At 51.1% G+C, this 24292-nt stretch overlaps 1 protein-coding gene across 1 annotated transcript in view; it reads left to right on the top strand.

Moving 5' to 3' along the window:
• Positions 1-24292, top strand: part of LOC140390591 (HEPACAM family member 2-like) — a 93316-nt gene that overhangs the window by 63812 nt on the left and 5212 nt on the right. The window contains exons 2-4 of the mRNA XM_072475809.1: positions 9511-9849; positions 12042-12317; positions 14633-14767. Of these exons, the coding sequence (XP_072331910.1) occupies positions 9511-9849; positions 12042-12317; positions 14633-14767 (750 nt within the window). The remainder of the gene's footprint in view (positions 1-9510; positions 9850-12041; positions 12318-14632; positions 14768-24292) is intronic.

The raw sequence follows: 24292 nt of genomic DNA, 5'->3' as shown, positions 1-24292 counted from the left end.
AACTATTCTCAACCCCCAACCCCCAAACTATTCTCACTCCCCAACCCCCAAACTATTCTCAACCCCCAACCCCCTAACTATTCTGACTCCCCCAACCCCCAAACTATTCTCACTCCCCCAACACCCAAACTATTCTCAACCCCCAACCCCCAAACTATTCTCACTCCCCCAACCGCCAAACTATTCTCACTCCCCAACCCCCAAACTATTCTCAACGACCAACCCACAAACTATTCTCAACCCCCAACCCCCAAACTACTCTCAACCCCCAAACCCCAAACTATTCTCAACCCCCAATCCCAAAACTATTCTCACTCCCCCAACCCCAAAACTATTCTCAACCCTCAACCCCCAAACTACTGTCAACCCCCAACCCCCAAACTATTCTCACTCCCCCAATCCCCAAACTATTCTCAACCCCCAACCCCCAAACTATTCTCACTCCCCAACCCCCAAACTATTCTCAACCCCCAACCCCCAAACTAGTCTCACTCCCCAACCCCCAAACTATTCTCAACCCCCAACCCCCAAACTATTCTCACTCCCCAACCCCCAAACTATTCTCACTGCCCAACCTCCAAACTATTCTCAACCCCCAACCCCCAAACTATTCTGACTCCCCCAACCCCCAAACTATTCTCACTCCCCCAACCCCCAAACTATTCTCACTCCCCCAACCCCCAAACTATTCTCAACCCCCAAACTATTCTCAACCCCCAACCCCCAAACTATACTCACTCCCCAACCCCCAAACTATTCTCACTGCCCAACCCCCAAACTATTCTCAACCCCCAACCCCCAAACTATTCTGACTCCCCCAACCCCCAAACTATTCTCACTCCCCCAACCCCCAAACTATTCTCAACCCCCAACCCCCAAACTATTCTCAACCCCCAACCTATTCTCAACCCCCAACCCCCAAACTATTCTCACTCCCCAACCCCCAAACTATTCTCACTCCCCCAACCCCCAAACTATTCTCAACCCCCAACCCCCAAACTATTCTCACTCCCCAACCCCCAAACTATTCTCAACCCCCAACCCCCTAACTATTCTCACTCCCCCAACCCCCAAACTATTCTCAACCCCCAACCCCCAAACTATTCTCACTCCCCAACCCCCAAACTATTCTCACTGCCCAACCCCCAAACTATTCTCAACCCCCAACCCCCAAACTATTCTGACTCCCCCAACCCCCAAACTATTCTCACTCCCCCAACCCCCAAACTATTCTCACTCCCCCAACCCCCAAACTATTCTCAACCCCAAAACTATTCTCACTCCCCAACCCCCAAACAATTCTCACTCCCCAACCCCCAAACTATTCTCAACGCCCAAACCCCAAACTATTCTCACTCCCCAACCCCCAAACTATTCTCACTCCCCAACCCCCAAACTATTCTCAACCCCCAACCCCCAAACTATTCTCAACCCCCAACCCTCAAACTATTCTCAAGCCCCAACCTACTCTCAACCCCCAACCCCCAAACTATTCTCACTCCCCAACCCCCAAACTATTCTCACTCCCCCAACCCCCAAACTATTCTCAACCCCCAACCCCCAAACTATTCTCACTCCCCAACCACCAAACTATTCTCAACCCCCAACCCCCAAACTATTCTCACTCCCCCAACCCCCAAACTATTCTCAACCCCCAACCCCCAAACTATTCTCACTCCCCAACCCCCAAACTATTCTCACTGCCCAACCCCCAAACTATTCTCAACCCCCAACCCCCAAACTATTCTCACTCCCCCAACCCCCAAACTATTCTCACTCCCCCAACCCCCAAACTATTCTCACTCCCCAACCCCCAAACTATTCTCACTCCCCAACCCCCAAACTATTCTCAACCCCCAAACCCCAAACTATTCTCACTCCCCAACCCCCAAACTATTCTCAACCCCCAACCCCCAAACTATTCTCAACCCCCAACCCCCAAACTATTCTCAACCCCCAACCTATTCTCAACCCCCAACCCCCAAACTATTCTCACTCCCCTACCCCAAAACTATTCTCACTCCCCCAACCCCCAAACTATTCTCAACCTCCAACCCCCAAACTATTCTCACTCACCCAACCCCCAAACTATTCTCAACCCCCAACCCCAACCCCCAAACTATTCTCACCCCCCAACCCCCAAACTATTCTCACTCCCCCAACCCCCAAACTATTCTCACTCCACCAACCCCCAAACTATTCTCAACCCCCAACCCCCAAACTATTCTCACTCCCCAACCCCCAAACTATTCTCACTCCCCCAACCCCCAAACTATTCTCACTCACCAACCCCCAAACTATTCTCAACACCCAACCCCCAAACTATTCTCAACCCCCAACCCCCAAACTATTCTCAACCACCAACCACAAACTCTTCTCAACCCCCAACCCATTCTCAACCCCCAACCCCAAATTATTCTCACTCCCCAACGCCCAAACTATTCTCAACCCCCAACCCCAAACTATTCTCACTCCCCCAACCCCCAAACTATTCTCAAGCCCCAACCCCCAAACTATTCTCAACCCTCGACCCCCAAACTATTCTCACTCCCCAAACCCCAAACTATTCTCAACCCCCAACCCCCAAACTATTCTCAACCCCCAACCCCCAAACTATTCTTACTCCCCAACCCCCAAACTATTCTTACTCCCCAACCCCCAAACTATTCTCAACCCCCAACCCCCAAACTATTCTCAACCTCCAACCCCCAAACTATTCTCACTCCTCAAACCATTCTCACTCCCCAACCCCCAAACTATTCTCACTCCCCAACACCCAAACTATTCTCAACCCCCAACCCCCAAACTATTCTCAACCCCCAACCCCCAAACTATTCTCACTCCCCCAAACCCCAAACTATTCTCAACCCCCAACCCTTAAACTATTCTCAACCCCTACCCCCAAACTATTCTCACTCCCCCAACCCCCTTACTATTCTCAACCCCCAACCCCCAAACTATTCTCAACCCCCAAACTATTCTCAACCCCCATCCCCCAAACTATTCTCACTCCCCCAACCCCCAAACTATTCTCACTCCCCCAACCCCCAAACTATTCTCACTCCCCAACCCCCAAACTATTCTCAACCCCCAACCCCCAAACTATTCTCAACCCCCATCCCCCAAACTATTCTCAACCCCCAACCCCCAAACTATTCTCACTCCCCCAACCCCCAAGCTATTCTCACTCCCCCAACCCCCAAACTATTCTCAACCCGCAACTCCCAGACTATTCTCAACCCCCAACCCCCAAACTATTCTCACTCCCCCAACCCCCAAACTATTCTCACTCCCCCAACCACCAAACTATTCTCAACCCCCAACCCCCAAACTATTCTCACTCCCCAACCCCCAAACTATTCTCACTCCCCAACCCACAAACTATTCTCACTCCCCCAACCCCCAAACTGTTCTCACTCCCCCAACCCCCAAACTATTCGCACTCTCCCAACACCAAACTATTCTCACTCCCCTAATCCCCAAACTATTCTCACTCCTCAAACCCAAACTATTCTCAACCCCCAACCCCCAAACTATTCTCACTCCCCAACCCCCAAACTATTCTCACTCCCCAACACCCAAACTATTCTCAACCCCCAACCCCCAAACTATTCTCACCCCCTAACCACCAAAGTATTCTCACTCCCCCAACCCCCAAACTATTCTCAACCCCCAACCCCCAAACTATTCTCAACCCCCAACCCCCAAACTATTCTCAACCCCAACCCCCAAACTATTCTCACTCCCCCAACCCCCAAACTATTCTCAGCCCCAACCCCCAAACTATTCTTAACCCCCAACCCCCAAACTATTCTCAACCTCCAACCCCCAAACTATTCTCACTCCCCCAACCCCAAACTATTCTCACTCCCCCAACCCCCAAACTATTCTCAACCCCCAACCCACAAACTATTCTCACTCCCCCAACCCACAAACTATTCTCAACCCCCAAACTATTCTCACTCCCCCAACCCCCAAACTATTCTCAAGCCCCAACCCCCAAACTATTCTCTCCCCAAAACACCAAACTATTCTCACTCCCACAACCCCCAAACTATTCTCAACCCACAACCCCCAAACTATTCTCAACCCCCAACCCCCAAACTATTCTCAACCACCAACCCCCAAACTATTCTCACTCCCCAACCCCCAAACTATTCTCAACCCCCAACCTCCAAACTATTCTCACTCTCTCAACCCCCAAACTATTCTCAACCCCCAACCCCCAAACTATTCTCACACCCCAACCCCCAAACAATTCTCACTGCCTAACCCCCAAACTATTCTCAACCCCCAACCCCCAAACTATTCTCACTCCCCCAACCCCCAAACTATTCTCACTCCCCCAAACCCCAAACTATTCTCACTCCCCCAACCCCCAAACTATTCTCAACCCCCAACCCCCAAACTATTCTCACTCCCCAACCCCCATACTATTCTCACTCCCCAACCCCCAAACTATTCTCAACCCCCAACCCCCAAACTATTCTCACTCCCCCAACCCCCAAACTATTCTCAACCCCCAACCCCCAAACTATTCTCAACCCCCAACCCCCAAACTATTCTCAACCCCAACCCCCAAACTATTCTCACTCCCCCAACCCCCAAACTATTCTCAGCCCCAACCCCCAAACTATTCTTAACCCCCAACCCCCAAACTATTCTCAACCTCCAACCCCCAAACTATTCTCACTCCCCCAACCCCAAACTATTCTCACTCCCCCAACCCCCAAACTATTCTCAACCCCCAACCCACAAACTATTCTCACTCCCCAACCCACAAACTATTCTCAACCCCCAAACTATTCTCACTCCCCCAACCCCCAAACTATTCTCAAGCCCCAACCCCCAAACTATTCTCTCCCCAAAACACCAAACTATTCTCACTCCCACAACCCCCAAACTATTCTCAACCCACAACCCCCAAACTATTCTCAACCCCCAACCCCCAAACTATTCTCAACCACCAACCCCCAAACTATTCTCACTCCCCAACCCCCAAACTATTCTCAACCCCCAACCTCCAAACTATTCTCACTCTCTCAACCCCCAAACTATTCTCAACCCCCAACCCCCAAACTATTCTCACACCCCAACCCCCAAACAATTCTCACTGCCTAACCCCCAAACTATTCTCAACCCCCAACCCCCAAACTATTCTCACTCCCCCAACCCCCAAACTATTCTCACTCCCCCAAACCCCAAACTATTCTCACTCCCCCAACCCCCAAACTATTCTCAACCCCCAACCCCCAAACTATTCTCACTCCCCAACCCCCATACTATTCTCACTCCCCAACCCCCAAACTATTCTCAACCCCCAACCCCCAAACTATTCTCACTCCCCCAACCCCCAAACTATTCTCAACCCCCAACCCCCAAACTATTCTCACTCCCCAACCCCCAAACTATTCTCACTGCCCAACCCCCAAACTATTCTCAACCCCCAACCCCCAAACTATTCTGACTCCCCCAACCCCCAAACTATTCTCACTCCCCCAACCCCCAAACTATTCTCACTCCCCCAACCCCCAAACTATTCTCAACCCCCAAACTATTCTCACTCCCCAACCCCCAAACTATTCTCACTCCCCAACCCCCAAACTATTCTCAACCCCCAAACCCCAAACTATTCTCACTCCCCAACCCCCAAACTATTCTCAACCCCCAACCCCCAAACTATTCTCAACCCCCAACCCCCAAACTATTCTCAACCCCCAAGCTATTCTCAACCCCCAACCCCCAAACGATTCTCACTCCCCAACCCCCAAACTATTCTCACTCCCCCAACCCCCAAACTATTCTCAACCTCCAACCCCCAAACTATTCTCACTCACCCAACCCCCAAACTATTCTCAACCCCCAACCCCAACCCCCAAACTATTCTCACCCCCCAACCCCCAAACTATTCTCACTCCCCCAACCCCCAAACTATTCTCACTCCACCAACCCCCAAACTATTCTCAACCCCCAACCCCCAAACTATTCTCACTCCCCAACCCCCAAACTATTCTCACTCCCCCAACCCCCAAACTATTCTCACTCCCCCAACCCCCAATCTATTCTCACTCACCAACCCCCAAACTATTCTCAACACCCAACCCCCAAACTATTCTCAACCCCCAACCCCCAAACTATTCTCAACCCCCAACCACAAACTATTCTCAACCCCCAACCCATTCTCAACCCCCAACCCCCAAACTATTCTCACTCCCCAACCCCCAAACTATTCTCACTCCCCCAACCCCCAAACTGTTCTCACTCCCCCAACCAGCAAACTATTCGCACTCTCCCAACACCGAAACTATTCTCACTCCCCTAATCCCCAAACTATTCTCACTCCTCAAACCCAAACTATTCTCAACCCCCAACCCCCAAACTATTCTCACTCCCCAACCCCCAAACTATTCTCACTCCCCAACACCCAAACTATTCTCAACCCCCAACCCCCAAACTATTCTCAACCCCTAACCACCAAACTATTCACACTCCCCCAACCCCCAAACTATTCTCAACCCCCAACCCCCAAACTATTCTCAACCCCCAACCCCCAAACTATTCTCAACCCCAACCCCCAAACTATTCTCACTCCCCCAACCCCCAAACTATTCTCAACCCCAACCCCCAAACTATTCTTAACCCCCAACCCCCAAACTATTCTCAACCTCCAACCCCCAAACTATTCTCACTCCCCCAACCCCAAACTATTCTCACTCCCCCAACCCCCAAACTATTCTCAACCCCCAACCCACAAACTATTCTCACTCCCCCAACCCACAAACTATTCTCAACCCCCAAACTATTCTCACTCCCCCAACCCCCAAACTATTCTCACTCCCCAACCCCCAAACTATTCTCAACCCCCAACCCCCAATCTATTCTCACTCCCCCAACCCCCAAACTATTCTCAAGCCCCAACCCCCAAACTATTCTCTCCCCAAAACACAAAACTATTCTCACTCCCACAACCCCGAAACTATTCTCAACCCACAACCCCCAAACTATTCTCAACCCCCAACCCCCAAACTATTCTGACTCCCCCAACCCCCAAACTATTCTTACTCCCCCAACCCCCAAACTATTCTCACTCCCCCAACCCCCAAACTATTCTCACTCTCCAAACCCCTAAACTATTCTCACTCCCACAACCCCCAAACTATTCTCAACCCCCAAACTATTCTCAACCCCCAACCCCCAAACTATTCTCACTCCCCAACCCCCAAACTATTCTCAACCCCCAACCCCCAAACTATTCTCACTCCCCCAACCCCCAAACTATTCTCAACCCCCAACCCCCAAACTATTCTCACTCCCCAACCCCCAAACTATTCTCACTGCCCAACCCCCAAACTATTCTCAACCCCCAACCCCCAAACTATTCTGACTCCCCCAACCCCCAAACTATTCTCACTCCCCCAACCCCCAAACTATTCTCACTCCCCCAACCCCCAAACTATTCTCAACCCCCAAACTATTCTCTCCCCAACCCCCAAACTATTCTCACTCCCAACCCCCAAACTATTCTCAACCCCCAACCCCCAAACTATTCTCACTCCCCCAACCCCCAAACTATTCTCACTCCCCAACCCCCAAACTATTCTCAACCCCCAACCCCCAAACTATTCTCAACCCCCAAACTATTCTCTCCCCAACCCCCAAACTATTCTCACTCCCCAACCCCCAAACTATTCTCAACCCCCAAACCCCAAACTATTCTCACTCCCCCAACCCCCAAACTATTCTCAACCCCCAACCACCAAATTATTCTCAACCCCCAACCCCCAAACTATTCTCACTCCCCAAACCCCCAAACTATTCTCACTCCCACAACCCCCAAACTATTCTCAACCCCCAACCCCCAAACTATTCTCAACCCCCAACCCCCAAACTATTCTCAACCCCCAACACCCAAACTATTCTCACTCCCCAACCCCCAAACTATTCTCAACCCCCAACCCCCAAACTATTCTCAACCCCCAACCCCCAAATTATTCTCAACCCCCAACCCCCAAAACTATTCTCACTCTCCAAACCCCTAAACTATTCTCACTCCCACAACCCCCAAACTATTCTCAACCCCCAACCCCCAAATTATTCTCAACCCCCAACCCCCAAACTATTCTCACTCTCCAATCCCCCAAACTATTCTCAACCCCAACCCCCAAACTATTCTCAACCCCCAACCCCCAAATTATTCTCAACCCCCAACCCCCAAACTATTCTCACTCTCCAAACCCCTAAACTATTCTCACTCCCCCAACCCCCAAACTATTCTCAACCCCCAACCCCCAAATTATTCTCAACCCCCAACCCCCAAACTATTCTCTCTCCAAACCCCTAAACTATTCTCACTCCCACAACCCCCAAACTATTCTCAACCCCCAACCCCCAAACTATTCTCAACCCCAACCCCCAAACTATTCTCAACCCCCAACCCCCAAACTATTCTCACTCCCCAACCCCCAAACTATTCTCAACCCCCAACCCCCAAACTATTCTCACTCCCCCAACCCCCAAACTATTCTCAACCCCCAACCCCCAAACTATTCTCACTCCCCAACCCCCAAACTATTCTCACTGCCCAACCCCCAAACTATTCTCAACCCCCAACCCCCAAACTATTCTGACTCCCCCAACCCCCAAACTATTCTTACTCCCCCAACCCCCAAACTATTCTCACTCCCCCAACCCCCAAACTATTCTCACTCTCCAAACCCCTAAACTATTCTCACTCCCACAACCCCCAAACTATTCTCAACCCCCAACCCCCAAACTATTCTCAACCCCCAACCCCCAAACTATTCTCACTCCCCAACCCCCAAACTATTCTCAACCCCCAACCCCCAAACTATTCTCACTCCCCCAACCCCCAAACTATTCTCACTCCCCCAACCCCCAAACTATTCTCAACCCCCAACCCCCAAACTATTCTCACTCCCCAACCCCCAAACTATTCTCACTGCCCAACCCCCAAACTATTCTCAACCCCCAACCCCCAAACTATTCTCACTCCCCCAACCCCCAAACTCAGTCCCTGTTGTTTCTCCTCGTCGCCAGTGTAGTAAGTGTAATAATTGTTGGGCGGTAGTTAGCTCACTAACTATCGATGGCTTGATGATGAATTCCAAACTATGCTCTGAGAACTATAATCAATTCGTCATTCCCAGTGCTCGGAAAACAGCACAGCCTCTTGCCCGAGATCCCACGCTCAGTCCAAAGATGTGCAGGTTATGTAGGGTTCCGGGTATAGGGCAGGGCAGTGCACCGAGGTAGGGGCCTCCTTCAGAGGATCGGTGCACTCTCGATCGGCCAAATAGCCTCCTTCTGCACTGTGGGGATTCGATGATTGTCTATCTTTCCCTTCACTCTTTCTGTGACCCTCCTCTCTCCAAGCGAGCGACAGAATAGGTGACACATTGGTGTCGAAAACCCAACTCTGCCCGGGCTCGCTGAGTGAAGAGTGGAGATGGTTAACGTTTTATTTAATCGTATTGACACTTTCTTTTCTAGGTTTGGTCTTTGCAGAGAAACAACAACAAACGTTGGATGGAATTATTCACCAAACCGTTCGGCTTCCGCTAAAACAAAACCTCTCAGAACCAACTGATGTCTTTAGTTTGGAATGGAGGCTGATTCAGAAGGAGACAGCCAGAGCCATCCTGATATATTCGCCCAGCTCCCCCTCGCCGTACATCCCAGAGACTTTCAAAGACAGAGTCAACTTCTCCAGATCCACCTCGGAGTTGTGGTTGAAGAGTCTGCAGCTGTCCGATGAGGGGCTGTACGAGCTCGACGTTACAATGTCGGATGGAAAATCACGCAGGAGCTCTGTATTCCTGACCGTCAATGGTCAGTCTGTGTCCCCTCCCTCCCTCCATCACTCCCATTGACCCTCCCTCCCTCCATCCCTCCCATTGACCCTCCCTCCACCACTCCCATTGACCCTCCATCACTCCCATTGACCCTCCATCACTCCCATTGACCCTCCCTCCCTCCATCACTCCCATTGACCCTCCATCACTCCCATTGACCCTCCCTCCCTCCATCACTCCCATTGACCCTCCATCACTCCCATTGACCCTCCCTCCCTCCATCACTCCCATTGACCCTCCCTCCATCACTCCCATTGACCCTCCCTCCATCACTCTCCCTCCCTCCCTCCATCACTCTCCCTCCCTCCCTCCCTCCATCCCTCCCATTGACCCTCCCTCCCTCCATCACTCCCATTGACCCTCCCTCCCTCCATCACTCCCATTGACCCTCCATCATTCCCATTGACCCTCCCTCCCTCCATCACTCCCATTGACCCTCCCTCCCTCCCTCCATCACTCTCCCTCCCTCCCTCCCTCCATCACTCTCCCATTGACCCTCCCTCCATCACTCTCCCTCCCTCCCTCATTCACATTCCCTCCCTCCCTCCATCCCACTCCCTCCCTCCCTCCATCACGCTCCCTCCCTCCATCACTCTCCCATTGACCCTCCCTCTCTCCCTCCATCACACTCCCTTCCTCCCTCCATCACCCTCCCATTGACCCTCCCTCCCTCCATCACTCTCCCATTGACCCTCCCTCTCTCCCTCCATCACACTCCCTTCCTCCCTCCATCACCCTCCCATTGACCCTCCCTCCCTCCATCATTCTCCCATTGACCCTCCTTCCCTCCCTCCATCACTCTCCCATTGACCCTCCCTCCCTCCAGCACTCTCCCATTGACCCTCCCTCCCTCCATCACTCTCCCATTAACCCTCCTTCCATCACTCTCCCATTAATCCTCCCTCCATCACTCTCCCATTAACCCTCCCTCCCTCCATCACACTCCTTCCCTCCCTCCCTCCATCCGGGGGTATAGATGTGAGGGATGAGGCTAAGAGAGAAGTTGAGGAGATGCACTTTCACCCAGATAGGGTTGGCAGTCTGGAGCTCACTGCCCGAGAGGGTGGTTGAATTGGATGGATTAAGGATTGAATAGACTCACTGCTGTGCCGTAGCCTCCAGGACTCTGGGCCAAGTGTTGGATAATGGGGTTAACGGGGCGGGGCCTCCCCACCATCCTCCCACTCTGTTTCCCAGGAACAGTTGGCTTGTTGGTCTCGGGGTATAGGAGCAGCAAGGTGGCACAGTGGCTAGCACTGCTGCCTCACAGTGCCAGGGACCCGGGTTCGATTCCCGGCTTGGGTCACTGTCTGTGCGGAGTCTGCACGTTCTCCCCGTGTCTGCGTGGGTTTCCTCCGGGTGCTCCGGTTTCCTCCCACAGTCCAAAGACGTGCAGGTTAGGTGGATTGGCCGTGATAAATTGCCCTTAGTGCCCAAAAAGGTGGGATGGGGTTATTGGGTTACGGGGATAGGGTGGAAGTGAGGGCTTAAGTGGGTCGGTGCAGGCTCGATGGGCCGAATGGCCTCCTTCTGCACGGTATGTTCTCTGTTCTATGTTTAGAGGCCTTCCCTGTCTTGCCCCTCCCACAGCCGGGGAGCCAATGTGGGCAGTCACAGGCTGGGGGAAAGGTTAATCTACCCAAATCTCTGCTCCATCAGCAATAACTGGCTTTGGAATTGATGAGTAAGATTTGCTGAATCGCAGACTGACTCTGAGAAAATCATTTCATATCTTCAGAAAGTGTTAAGATTTTAGTCAGAGTCTCTTACAGGTTAATAAACTTAGATTATTGATCAGACGTTTGGGAAAGATATTGGGTTAACTCAATTCCATTCAAGTTTAAAGATTCATTCTTTCAATTTCCCTCTTTGGGAATCCTCTGTCTGGAGATAGTTTGGTCGGTTAGACTCCTGCAGGTTGGATTGTCTAATTGTACAATTCGTCTGTCGGGAAATGTAATTCTAACCTCGCTTCCCAGTCTGAGATCCCACAGGATCAGACTGAAGATCTGATTGAGATTAAAATGACTGAGTTTAAACATCCTCTTCATTCTCATACTGGTGGATTGGGTTGGAATTCCCTCCCAGATGCCGAGATTCCCAGTTACGAATGGAGGTGCTTTGGAATATTCAGTTCCCCGGATTAACCTTGTGTCTTTGTCCTCACAGTGGCTGTGTGTAAACCGCACATTGAACCTGTCCCAGCGGCTCCGCAGGTGGGAGGCAATGTGACCCTCCAATGCTCAGTCTCAGAGGGAAACCTGGTCCGGTACAGCTGGTCCAGATGTGGACGGCCTCTGTCACATGGAGTTAACTACCAGCTCTCGCACAACAACAGCTCCTTGACTCTGGTGAATGCACAAGAGACGAATGTCGGTATTTACAGCTGCGCAGTGGCCAACCGGATCAGCCGGAATCAGACAGACTTTGTTTTCACCTTCTGCCGTAAGTGTCTCACCTTCTGCCGTAAGTGTCTCACCTTCTGCCGTAAGTGTCTCACCTTCTGCTCAGATGTAAATTCATCGTCACAGCACTCCCAATATTCTCAGAGTGCTTTAAACTATTTGTTATACTTTCAAGCTTCTCTCTTCGCATCATTTTTAGCAAAACGTCCCAACGACATATTTACCACAATTTCCAGATCTTCACCTCTTTAGTAATACAGAGACTTCAGCTGTGCAGCACACCACACTGGCAGTGTGACCCTGTGACCTTTGACACCACACTGGCAGTGTGACCCTGTGACCTTTGACACCATACTGGCAGTGTACCCCTGTGACCTTTGACACCACACTGGCAGTGTGACCCTGTGACCTTTGACACCACACTGGCAGTGTGACCCTGTGACCTTTGACACCATACTGGCAGTGTAACCCTGTGACCTTTGACACCACACTGGCAGTGTGACCCTGTGATCTTTGACACCATACTGGCAGTGTAACCCTGTGACCTTTGACACCACACTGGCAGTGTAACCCTGTGACCTTTGATACCACACTGGCAGTGTGACCCTGTGACCTTTGACACCACACTGGCAGTGTAACCCTGTGACTTTTGACACCACACTGGCAGTGTAACCCTGTTACCTTTGATACCACACTGGTAGTGTGACCCTGTGACCTTTGACACCACACTGGCAGTGTAACCCTGTTACCTTTGACACCACACTGGCAGTGTGACCCTGTGACTTTTGACACCACACTGGCAGTATAACCCTGTGACCTTTGACACCACACTGGCAGTGTGACCCTGTGACCTTTGACACCACACTGGCAGTGTGACCCTGTGACCTTGGACACCACACTGGGGTGTAGCCCTGTGACTTTTGACACCACACTGGCAGTGTAACCCTGTGACCTTTGACACCACACTGGCACTGTGAGTATGTAACCTTTGACACCACACTGGCAGTGTGACCCTGTGACCTTGGACACCACACTGGCAGTGTAGCCCTGTGACTTTTGACACCACACTAGCAGTGTAACCCTGTGACCTGTGACACCACACTGGCAGTGTGACCCTGTGACCTTTGACACCACACTGGCAGTGTAACCCTGGGACCTTTGACACCACACTGGGGTGTAACCTTGTGACCTTTCACGTCATACTGGCAGTGTTTGTAACCCTGTGACCTTTCACACCACTCCAGCAGTGTGACCCTGTGACCTTTGACACCACACTGACAGTTGGTGGGAGCAGATTCCTCATCCTGGGGATTGGGAGATGGAGTGCGTGTGTCAGAGTGAGCAGTTCATTGTGGAGCAATGGGAGCCGGTCCTGGGAGATGGAGTGCGTGTGTCAGAGTGAGCAGTTCATTGTGGAGCAATGGGAGCCGGTCCTTTCTTCAGCTCAGCCCAGTATGTTTATAAAACAGCCAGAAACTGGCTTCCTCCAGGCAAGTGAAGGCCTTGTATATACCAGTGGCAGGAATTGGATCGATAATGACTTAACTGAGCACGTTTAAAAACACACAAACTCACTGGGATTCGAGTGAGGAGACCTGTTTATGAAATAAAGGCAGATGGATTTTACTGAGATAGTCCGGATCCAACGGAATGTCAGGAGAGTCTTCGGGGACTGGAACGTCTCCTCCTGGTCCTGGAAGAATCATAGAATTTACAGTGCAGAAGGAGGCCATTCGGCCCATCGAGTCTGCACTGGCTCTTGGAAAGAGCACCCTCCCCAAGGTCAACACCTCCACCCTGTCCCCATAACCCAGCAACCCCACCCAACACTAAGGGCAATTTTGGACACTGAGGGACAATTTATCATGGCCAATCCACCTAACCTGCATATCTTTGGACTGTGGGAGGAAACCGGAGCACCCGGAGGAAACCCACGCAGACACGGGGAGGACGTGCAGACTCCGCACAGACAGTGACCCAAGCCAGAATCGAACCTGGGGCCCTGGAGCTGTGAAGCATTTGTGCTAACCACAATGCTACCATGCTGCCCAAGAAGGCCACCAGAAGGCCACGATATGTGAGCACTTGAGATATAAGGGAAGGGCTTTTCTGCGGGGGTACACGCTTTTGCCAAGACAAGTGTTTGATGCCAATTGAGTGACAGGATTCAGAAAGGACCGAGTATTTTCCTCCTGAATGTGAAAAGGTTGCCAGATTGAAGGAGGTTTGGAATGGAAAGCTGAGGTTAGAAAGGGAAACAGTCCCTCAGGTGAGCTTTTCATTTGGTTAGCAGATGAAATGTGGTGTTCCTCTGGCAGTGCCCAATATTCACCAACATACTCCATTCCGATCCAGCAACTCCAGCGTCAGTCACGACACAACAGGACTACATTGGTTATGGAGGATACCCTGGATATCTTGGATATATCATCATCATTGTCGTGTGTTGTCGATGGAAGAAACAAGCATTACAAAGCTCTGAGGATTGTGGTATGTACACAGAAATAGTGTGCAAACTCAACAACACTAACACTAACACACCAGCACACTTAAACGCTAACACTAACACACTAACATTAACCCTAACACATTAACCCTAACACATTAACACTAACACACTAACACTAACACACTAACACACTGACATTAACACATTATCACTAACACAATAACACTAACACATTAACAATAATACATTGACACTAACACACTAACATTAATCCTAACACGTCAACACTAACACACTAACACTAACACATTGACACTAACACACTAACATTAACCCTAACACATTAACACTAACACACTAACAATAACACATTGACACTAACACACTAACACTAACTCCAAAACATTAACACACTAACACTAACGCATTACATCAACACACTAACACACTAATACTAACACACTAACACCAAGACATTAACATGCTAACACTAACACATTAACACTAACACACTGGCACTAAACACTAACACGTTAACACACTAACAGTGATGCATTAACACTAATACTAACACATTAACACCAACACACTAACACATTAACACACTAACAGTAACACATTAACACTAATACTAACACATTAGCACTAACACACTGACACTAACACACTAATACATTAACACTAACACATTAACACTAACACACAAACACTATCAAACTAACACGCTAACAGTAACACATTAACACTAACACACTAACACACCAATGCTATCACACTAACACATTAACACTAACACCCTGACACTAATACACTAACATATTAACACCAACACACTAACACAAACACATTACCTCTAACACACTAACACATACACTGTAACACTATCACACCAGCACACTAACACACTAACAAACTAACAGTAACACATTAACTCTAACACACCAACACATTAACACTAATACACCAACACATTAGCACGAACACACTAACAAGAACAGACTAGCAGTAACACATTAACTCTAGCACACTAACACATTAACACTAATACACTAACAAATTAGCACTAACACACTAACATTAACACACGAGCAGTAACACATTAACTCTAACACACTTACACTAACACACTAACACTGACACACTGACACAGTAACATTAACACACTAGCACTAACACACTAACATATTAACAGTAACACTAAGGCATAAACAATAATTGAAAGCAGCGCGGGAGGAGAGAGCCGGGACATTGAAAGCAGCGCGGGTGGAGAGGGAGCTGGGAGATTTAAAAAGCGCGGGAGCTGAGAGTCTGAGCGGAGATTTAAAAAGAGCAGGAGCTGCGAGTCGGAGTGGAGATTTTAAAAGAGCGGGAGCTGCGAGTCGGAGCGGAGATTTTAAAAGAGCAGGAGCTGCGAGTCGGAGTGGAGATTTTAAAAGAGCAGGAGCTGCGAGTTGGAGCGGAGATTTTAAAAGAGCAGGAGCTGCGAGTCGGAGCGGAGATTTAAAAAGAGCAGGAGCTGCGAGTCGGAGCAGAGATTTAAAAAGAGCGGGAGCTGCGAGTCGGAGCGGAGATTTAAAAAGAGCAGGAGCTGCGAGTCGGAGCGGAGACTTAAAAAGAGCAGGAGCTGCGAGTCGGAGCGGAGATTTAAAAAGAGCAGGAGCTGCGAGTCGGAGCGGAGACTTAAAAAGAGCCGGAGATGCGAGTCGGAGCAGAGATTTAAAAAGAGCGGGAGCTGCGAGTCGGAGCGGAAATTTAAAAAGAGCCGGAGCTGCGAGTCGGAGCGGAGATTTTAAAAGAGCAGGAGCTGCGAGTCAGAGCGGAGATTTAAAAAGCGCGGGAGCTGCGAGTCGGAGCGGAGACTTAAAAAGAGCGGGAGATGCGAGTCGGAGCGGAAATTTAAAAAGCGCGGGAGTTGCGAGTCGGAGCAGAGATTTAAAAAGAGCGGTAGCTGCGAGTCGGAGTGGAGATTTAAAAAGAGCCGGAGCTGAGAGTCGGAGCGGAGATTTAAAAAGCGCGGGAGTGGCGAGTCGGAGCGGAAATTTAAAAAGAGCGGGAGCTGCGAGTCGGAGTGGAAATTTAAAAAGAGCGGGAGCTGCGAGTCGGAGTGGAAATTTAAAAAGAGCGGGAGCTGCGAGTCGGAGCGGAGATTTAAAAAGAGCAGGAGCCGCGAGTCGGAGCGGAGATTTAAAAAGAGCGGCAGCTGAGAGTCGGAGCGGAGATTTAAAAAGAGCAGGAGCCGCGAGTCGGAGCGGAGATTTAAAAAGAGCGGGAGCAGCGCGGGAGTGGCGAGTCGGAGCGGAAATTTAAAAAGAGCGGGAGCTGCGAGTCGGAGCGGAGATTTAAAAAGAGCGGGAGCTGCGAGTCGGAGCGGAGATTTAAAAAGAGCAGGAGCTGCGAGTCGGAGCGGAGATTTAAAAAGAGCGGGAGCTGTGAGTCGGACCGGAGATTTTAAGAGATCGTGGCCTAGTTTCGGGAGCCTTTCGCAGGAGGAGGAGCAGTCTCTGTCAGGGAGAGAACCTGAGAACATCTGAGACCCTCAGGAGGTTAGAAGGTAAGTAAGTGATTTTTACTCATTTTTACTTTTATACCTTTTTCAAATTGTGTGTGTCGGGGGGGGGGGGGGGGGGGGGGGGGGAACTGAAGTGACATCAGAGAAAAGCTGTGGCCTGAGTGGCTGGTTGTAAATCTACACTAAATTTAAAAATTAAGCATTGGTAACTAATTAAACATGATTACTTAATTATAATTTAGAGGGATATCTAAGCCAGAGATCGGAGAGTACTGTATTTAGCTTTCGCATTTACATTAGAAATCTAGTGCTAGGAAACAGATAGTTAACAGTAACTTTAAAAACATTTTTTAAAAAAACGTTTAATTTTAATTTACTAATTAATTGACGCAATGTCAGTTAGAGGGGTGCAGTGCTCTGACTGTGAGATGTGGCAGGTCCGGGAGGCTTCCAGCGTCCCGGATGGCTTCATCGGCAGAAAGTGCACCCAACTGGAGCTCCTCACGGACCGCATGGTTCGGTTGGAGCAGCAATTGGATGCACTTAGGAGCATACAGGTGGCGGAAAGCGTCATAGATCGCAGTTATGTAAATGTGGTCACAGCCAAGGTGCAAGCAGAGAAATGGGTGACCACCAGAAAGGGCAGGCAGTCAGTGCAGGAATCCCCTGTGGTTGTCCCCCTCTCGAACAGGTATACCCCTTTGGATACAGTGGGGGGGGATAGCCTAGCAGGGGAAAACAGCAACAGCCAGAGCAGTGGCACCACGGCTGGCTCTGATGTTCAGCAGGGAGGGTCAAAGCGCAGAAGAGCAATAGTAATAGGGGACTCTATAGTCAGGGGCACAGATATGCGCTTCTGTGGACGTGAAAGAGACTCCAGGATGGTATGTTGCCTCCCTGGTGCCAAGGTCCAGGATGTCTCCGAATGGGTAGAGGGCATCCTGAAGGGGGAGGGCAAACAGGCAGAGGTCGTTGTACATATTGGTACTAACGACATAGGCAGGAAGGGTCATGAGGTCCTGCAGCAGGAGTTCAGGGAACTAGGCAGAAAGTTAAAAGACAGGACTTCTAGGGTTGTAATCTCAGGATTACTCCCTATGCCATGTGCCAGTGAGGCTAGAAATAGGAAGATAGAGCAGCTAAACACGTGGCTAAACAGGAGGGAGGGTTTCCGTTATCTGGACCACTGGGAGCTCTTCCGGGGCAGGTGTGACCTATATAAGAAGGACGGGTTGCATCTAAACCGGAGAGGCATAAATATCCTGGCCGCGAGGTTTGCTCGTGTCACACGGGAGGGTTTAAACTCGTATGGCAGGGGGGTGGGCACGGGATCAATAGGTCAGAAGGTGAGAGCATTGAGGGAGAACTAGGGAATAGGGACAGTGGGGCTCTGAGGCAGAGCAGACAGGGAGAAGTTGCTGAACACAGCGGGTCTGGTGGCCTGAAGTGCATATGTTTTAATGCAAGAAGTATTACGGGTAAGGCAGATGAACTTAGAGCTTGGATTAGTACTTGGAACGATGATGTTGTTGCCATTACAGAGACCTGGTTGAGGGAAGGGCAGGATTGGCAGCTAAACGTTCCAGGATTTAGATGTTTCAGGCGGGATAGAGGGGGATGTAAAAGGGGTGGCGGAGTTGCGCTACTGGTTAGGGAGAATATCACAGCTGTACTACGGGAGGACACCTCAGGAGGGCAGTGAGGCTATATGGGTAGAGATCAGGAATAAGAAGGGTGCAGTCACAATGTTGGGGGTTTACTGCAGGCCTCCCAACAGCCAGCGGGATATAGAGGAGCAGATAGGTAGACAGATTTTGGAAAAGAGTAAAAACAACAGTGTTGTGGTGAAGGGAGACTTCAACTTCCCCAATATTGACTGGGACTCACTTAGTGCCAGGGGCTTAGACGGGGCAGAGTTTGTAAGGAGCATCCAGGAGGGCTTCTTAAAACAATATGTAGACAGTCCAACTAGGGGAGGGATGGTACTGGACCTGGTATTGGGGAATGAGCCCGGCCAGGTGGTAGAAGTTTCAGTAGGGGAGCATTTCGGGAACAGTGACCACAATTCAGTAAGTTTTAAAGTGCTGGTGGACAAGGATAAGAGTGGTCCGAGGATGAATGTGCTAAATTGGGGGAAGGCTAATTATAACAATATTAGGCGGGAACTGAAGAACCTAGATTGGGGGCAGATGTTTGAGGGGAAATCAACATCTGACATGAGGGAGGCTTTCAAGTGTCAGTTGAAAGGAATTCAGGACCGGCATGTTCCTGTGAGGAAGAAGGATAAATACGGCAATTTTCAGGAACGTTGGATAACGAGAGATATTGTAGGCCTTGTCAAAAAGAAAAAGGAGGCATTTGTCAGGGCTAAAAGGCTGGGAACAGACAAAGCCTGTGTGGAATATAAGGAAAGTAGGAAGGAACTTAAGCAAGGAGTCAGGAGGGCTAGAAGGGGTCACGAAAAGTCATTGGCAAATAGGGTTAAGGAAAATCCCAAGGCTTTTTACACGTACATAAAAAGCAAGAGGGTAGCCAGGGAAAGGGTTGGCCCACTGAAGGATAGGCAAGGGAATCTATGTGTGGATCCAGAGGAAATGGGAGAGGTACTAAATGAATACTTTGCATCAGTATTCACCAAAGAGAAGGAATTGGTAGATGTTGAGTCTGGAGAAGGGTGTGTAGATAGCCTGGGTCACATTGTGATCCAAAAAGACGAGGTGTTGGGCGTCTTAAAAAATATTAAGGTAGATAAGTCCCCAGGGCCTGATGGGATCTACCCCAGAATACTGAAGGAGGCTGGAGACGAAATTGCTGAGGCCTTGACAGAAATCTTTGGATCCTCACTGTCTTCAGGGGATGTCCCGGAGGACTGGAGAATAGCCAATGTTGTTCCTCTGTTTAAGAAGGGTAGCAAGGATAATCCAGGGAACTACAGGCCGGTGAGCCTTACTTCAGTGGTAGGGAAATTACTGGTGAGAATTCTTCGAGACAGGATGTACTCCCATTTGGAAGCAAATGGACGTATTAGTGAGAGGCAGCACGGTTTTGTGAAGGGGCGGTCGTGTCTCACTAACTTGATAGAGTTTTTCAAGGAGGTCACAAAGATGATTGATGCAGGTAGGGCAGTGGATGTTGTCTATATGGACTTCAGTAAGGCCTTTGACAAGGTCCCTCATGGTAGACTAGTACAAAAGGTGAAGTCACTCGGGATCAGGGGTGAGCTGGCAAGGTGGATACAGAACTGGCTAGGTCATAGAAGGCAGAGGGTAGCAATGGAGGGATGCTTTTCTAATTGGAGGGCTGTGACCAGTGGTGTTCCGCAGGGATCAGTGCAGTTTGTAGTATATATAAATGATTTGGAGGGAAATGTAACTGGTCTGATTAGTAAGTTTGCAGACGACACAAAGGTTAGTGGAATTGCGGATAGCGATGAGGACTGTCAGAGGATACAGCAGGATTTGGATTGTTTGGAGAATTGGGCGGAGAGATGGCAGATGGAGTTTAATCCGGACAAATGTGAGGTAATGCATTTTGGAAGGTCTAATGCAGGTAGGGAATATACAGTGAATGGTAGAACCCTCAAGAGTATTGAAAGTCAGAGAGATCTAGTAGTACAGGTCCACAGGTCACTGAAAGGGGCAACACAGGTGGAGAAGGTAGTCAAGAAGGCATACGGCATGCTTGCCTTCATTGGCCGGGGCATTGAGTATAAGAATTGGCAAGTCATGTTGCAGCTGTACAGAACCTTAGTTAGGCCACACTTGGAGTATAGTGTTCAATTCTGGTCGCCACACTACCAGAAGGATGTGGAGGCTTTAGAGAGGGTGCAGAAGAGATTTACCAGAATGTTGCCTGGTATGGAGGGCATAAGCTATGAGGAGCGATTGAATAAACTCGGTTTGTTCTCACTGGAACGAAGGAGGTTGAGGGGCGACCTGATAGAGGTCTACAAAATTATGAGGGGCATAGACAGAGTGGATAGTCAGAGGCTTTTCCCCAGGGTAGAGGGGTCAATTACTAGGGGGCATAGGTTTAAGGTGAGAGGGGCAAGGTTTAGAGGAGATGTACGAGGCAAGTTTTTTTTACACAGAGGGTAGTGGGTGCCTGGAACTCACTACCGGAGGAGGTGGTGGAAGCAGGGACGATAGGGACATTTAAGGGGCATCTTGACAAATACATGAATAGGATGGGAATAGAGGGACACGGACCCAGGAAGTGTAGAAGATTGTAGTTTAGTCGGGCAGCATGGTCGGCACGGGCTTGGAGGGCCGAAGGGCCTGTTCCTGTGCTGTACATTTCTTTGTTCTTTGTACTGATACATTAATGTAAACAAAGAACAAAGAACAAAGAAAATTACAGCACAGGAACAGGCCCTTCGGCCCTCCCAGCCTGCGCTGATCCAGATCCTTTATCTAAACCTGTCGCCTATTTTCCAAGGATCTACTTCTCCCTGTTCCCCGCCCGTTCATAGATCTGTTTAGATACATCTTAAATGATGCTATCGTGCCCGCCTCTACCACCTCCGCTGGCAAAGCGTTCCAGGCACCCACCACCCTCTGCGTAAAAACGTTCCACACACATCTCCCTTAAACTTTCCCCCTCTCACCTTGAAATCGTGACCCCTTGAAATTGACACCCCCACTCTTGGAAAAAGCTTCTTGCTATCCACCCTGTCCATATCTCGCAGAATTTTGTAGACCTCAATCAGGTCCCCCCTCAACCTCCGTCTTTCTAATGAAAATAATGCTAATCTACTCAACCTTTCTTCATAGCTAGCACCCTGCATACCAGGCAACATCCTGGTGAACCTCCTCTGCACCCTCTCTAAAGCATCCACATTCTTCTGGTAATGTGGCGACCAGAACTGCACGCAGTATTCCAAATGTGGCCTAACCAAAGTCCTATACAACTGTAACATGACCTGCCGACTCTTGTACTCAATACCCCGTCCGATGAAGGCAAGCATGCTGTATGCCTTCTTGACCACTCTATCGACCTGCGTTGCCACCTTCAGGGTACAATGGACCTGAACTCCCAGATCTCTCTGTACATCAATTTTCCCCAGGACTCTTCCATTGACCGTATAGTCCGCTCTTGAATTAGATCTTCCAAAATGCATCACCTCGCATTTGCCTGGATTGAACTTCATTTGCCATTTCTCTGCCCAACTCTCCAATCTATGTATAGTTACAGATATGTCTACAATAGTTACACACACTGTTGTAGATGGATATTAACCAGTGACACATTAACACAGATGTTCATATCACAGTATCAACGTGGAGACAAAATTGGTTGAATAATACGAAGCAGAGAGTAATGGAAATGGGGATATTTTGGGCTGGAGGAAAGTTTGTAGTGCTGTTCCCCAGGGTCCGTATTGGGATCCCGGCTTTTCCTGATGTCTATTAATAATCGAGATATTGGTTTGCAGGAGACAATTTCAAGGTTTGCAGATGATGCAAAACCTGGAAGTGTTGTAAACTGTGCAGAGCAGAGTGTCGAACGTCAGGAGGACAGGGGGAGGGTGGGGGGAGAGTGTGGGACAGGGAGAGGGTGGTGGGTGAGAAGGTGGTGGGTGAGAGGGTGGGGGAAGAGGGTGGGACAGAAGGTCAGGGAGAGGGTGGGGGAGAGGGTGGCGGGAGAGGGTGGGGGGAGGAGGGTGGGGAGGAGGGTGGGGGAGAGGGTAGGGGGAGAGGGTAGGGGGAGAGGGTGGGGGGAGAGGGTGGGGGGAGAGGGTGGGGGAAGAGGGTGGGGGAAGAGGGTGGGGGAAGAGGGTGGGGAAGAGGGTGGGGGAAGAGGGTGGAGGAGAGGGTGGGGGGAGAGGGTGGAGGAGAGGGTGGGGGGAGAGGGTGGGGGAGAGGGTGGAGGAGAGGGTGGGGGAGAAGGTGGGGGGAGAGGGTAGGGGGAGAGGGGTGGGGGGAAGAGGGGTGGGGGGAAGAGGGGTGGGGGGGAGAGGGTGGGGGAGAGGGTGGGGGAGAGGGTGGGGGAAGAGGGTGGGGGAGAGGGTGGGGGAGAGGGTGGGGGAGAGGGTGGAGGAGAAGGTGGGGGAGAGGGTGGGGGAGAGGGTGGGGGAGAGGGTGGGGGAAGAGGGTGGGGGGAGAGGGTGGGGGAAGAGGGTGGGGGGAGAGGGTGGGGGAGAGGGTGGGGGAGAGGGTGGAGGAGAGGGTGGGGGAGAGGGTGGGGGAGGAGGGTGGGGGAGGAGGGTGGGGGAGGAGGAGAGGGTGGGGGGAGAGGGTGGGGGAGAGGGTAGGGGGAGAGGGTGGGGGAGAGGGTGGGGAGAGGGTGGGGGAGAGGGTGGAGGAGAGGGTGGAGGAGAGGGTGGGAGAGAGGGTGGGGGAGGAGGGTGGGGGAGGAGGGTGGGGGAGGAGGGTGGGGGAGGAGGGTGAGGGTGGGGGAGAGGGTGGGGGGAGAGGGTGGGGGGAGAGGGTGGGGGAGGTGGGGGGAGAGGGTGGGGGAGAGGGTGGGGGAGAGGGTGGGGGCGAGGGTGGGACAGGGAGAGGGTGGGGGGAGAGTATGGGACAGAAGGTCAGGGAGAGGGTGGGGGAGAGGGTGTGTGAGAGGGGGGGAGAGGGGTGGGGGGGAAGAGGGGTGGGGGGGAAGAGGGGTGGGGGTGAGAGGGTGGGGGGAGAGGGTGGGGGAGAGGGTGGGGGAAAGGGTGGGTGAGAGGGTGGGGGAGAGGGTGGGGGAGAGGGTGGGGGGAGAGGGTGGGACAGGGAGAGGGGTGGGGAGAGTATGGGACACAAGGACAAGGAGAGGGGTGGGGAGAGTGTGGGGACACAAGGACAGGGAGAGGGGTGGGGAGAGTATGGGACAGAAGGACAGGGAGAGGGTGGGGGAGAGGGGTGGAGGAGAGGGGTGGGGGGGAGTGGGGTGGGGGGGGAGTGGGGTGGGGGGGGAGTGGGGTGGGGGGGGAGTGGGGTGGGGGGGGAGTGGGGTGGGGGGGGAGAGGGTGGGGGGGAGAGGGTGGAGGGAGGGGTGGGTGAGAGGGGGGAGCGGGGTGGGGGGAGAGGGGGGGGGGTGAGAGAGTGGGGGAGAGTTGTGGGGCGGGGAGAGG

This window comes from Scyliorhinus torazame, chromosome 14 (genome assembly GCF_047496885.1).
Source record: "Scyliorhinus torazame isolate Kashiwa2021f chromosome 14, sScyTor2.1, whole genome shotgun sequence".
Taxonomy (NCBI): domain Eukaryota; kingdom Metazoa; phylum Chordata; class Chondrichthyes; order Carcharhiniformes; family Scyliorhinidae; genus Scyliorhinus; species Scyliorhinus torazame.
Note: the sequence above shows the minus strand (reverse complement) of the source record. Positions and strands in the feature narration are given on the sequence as shown.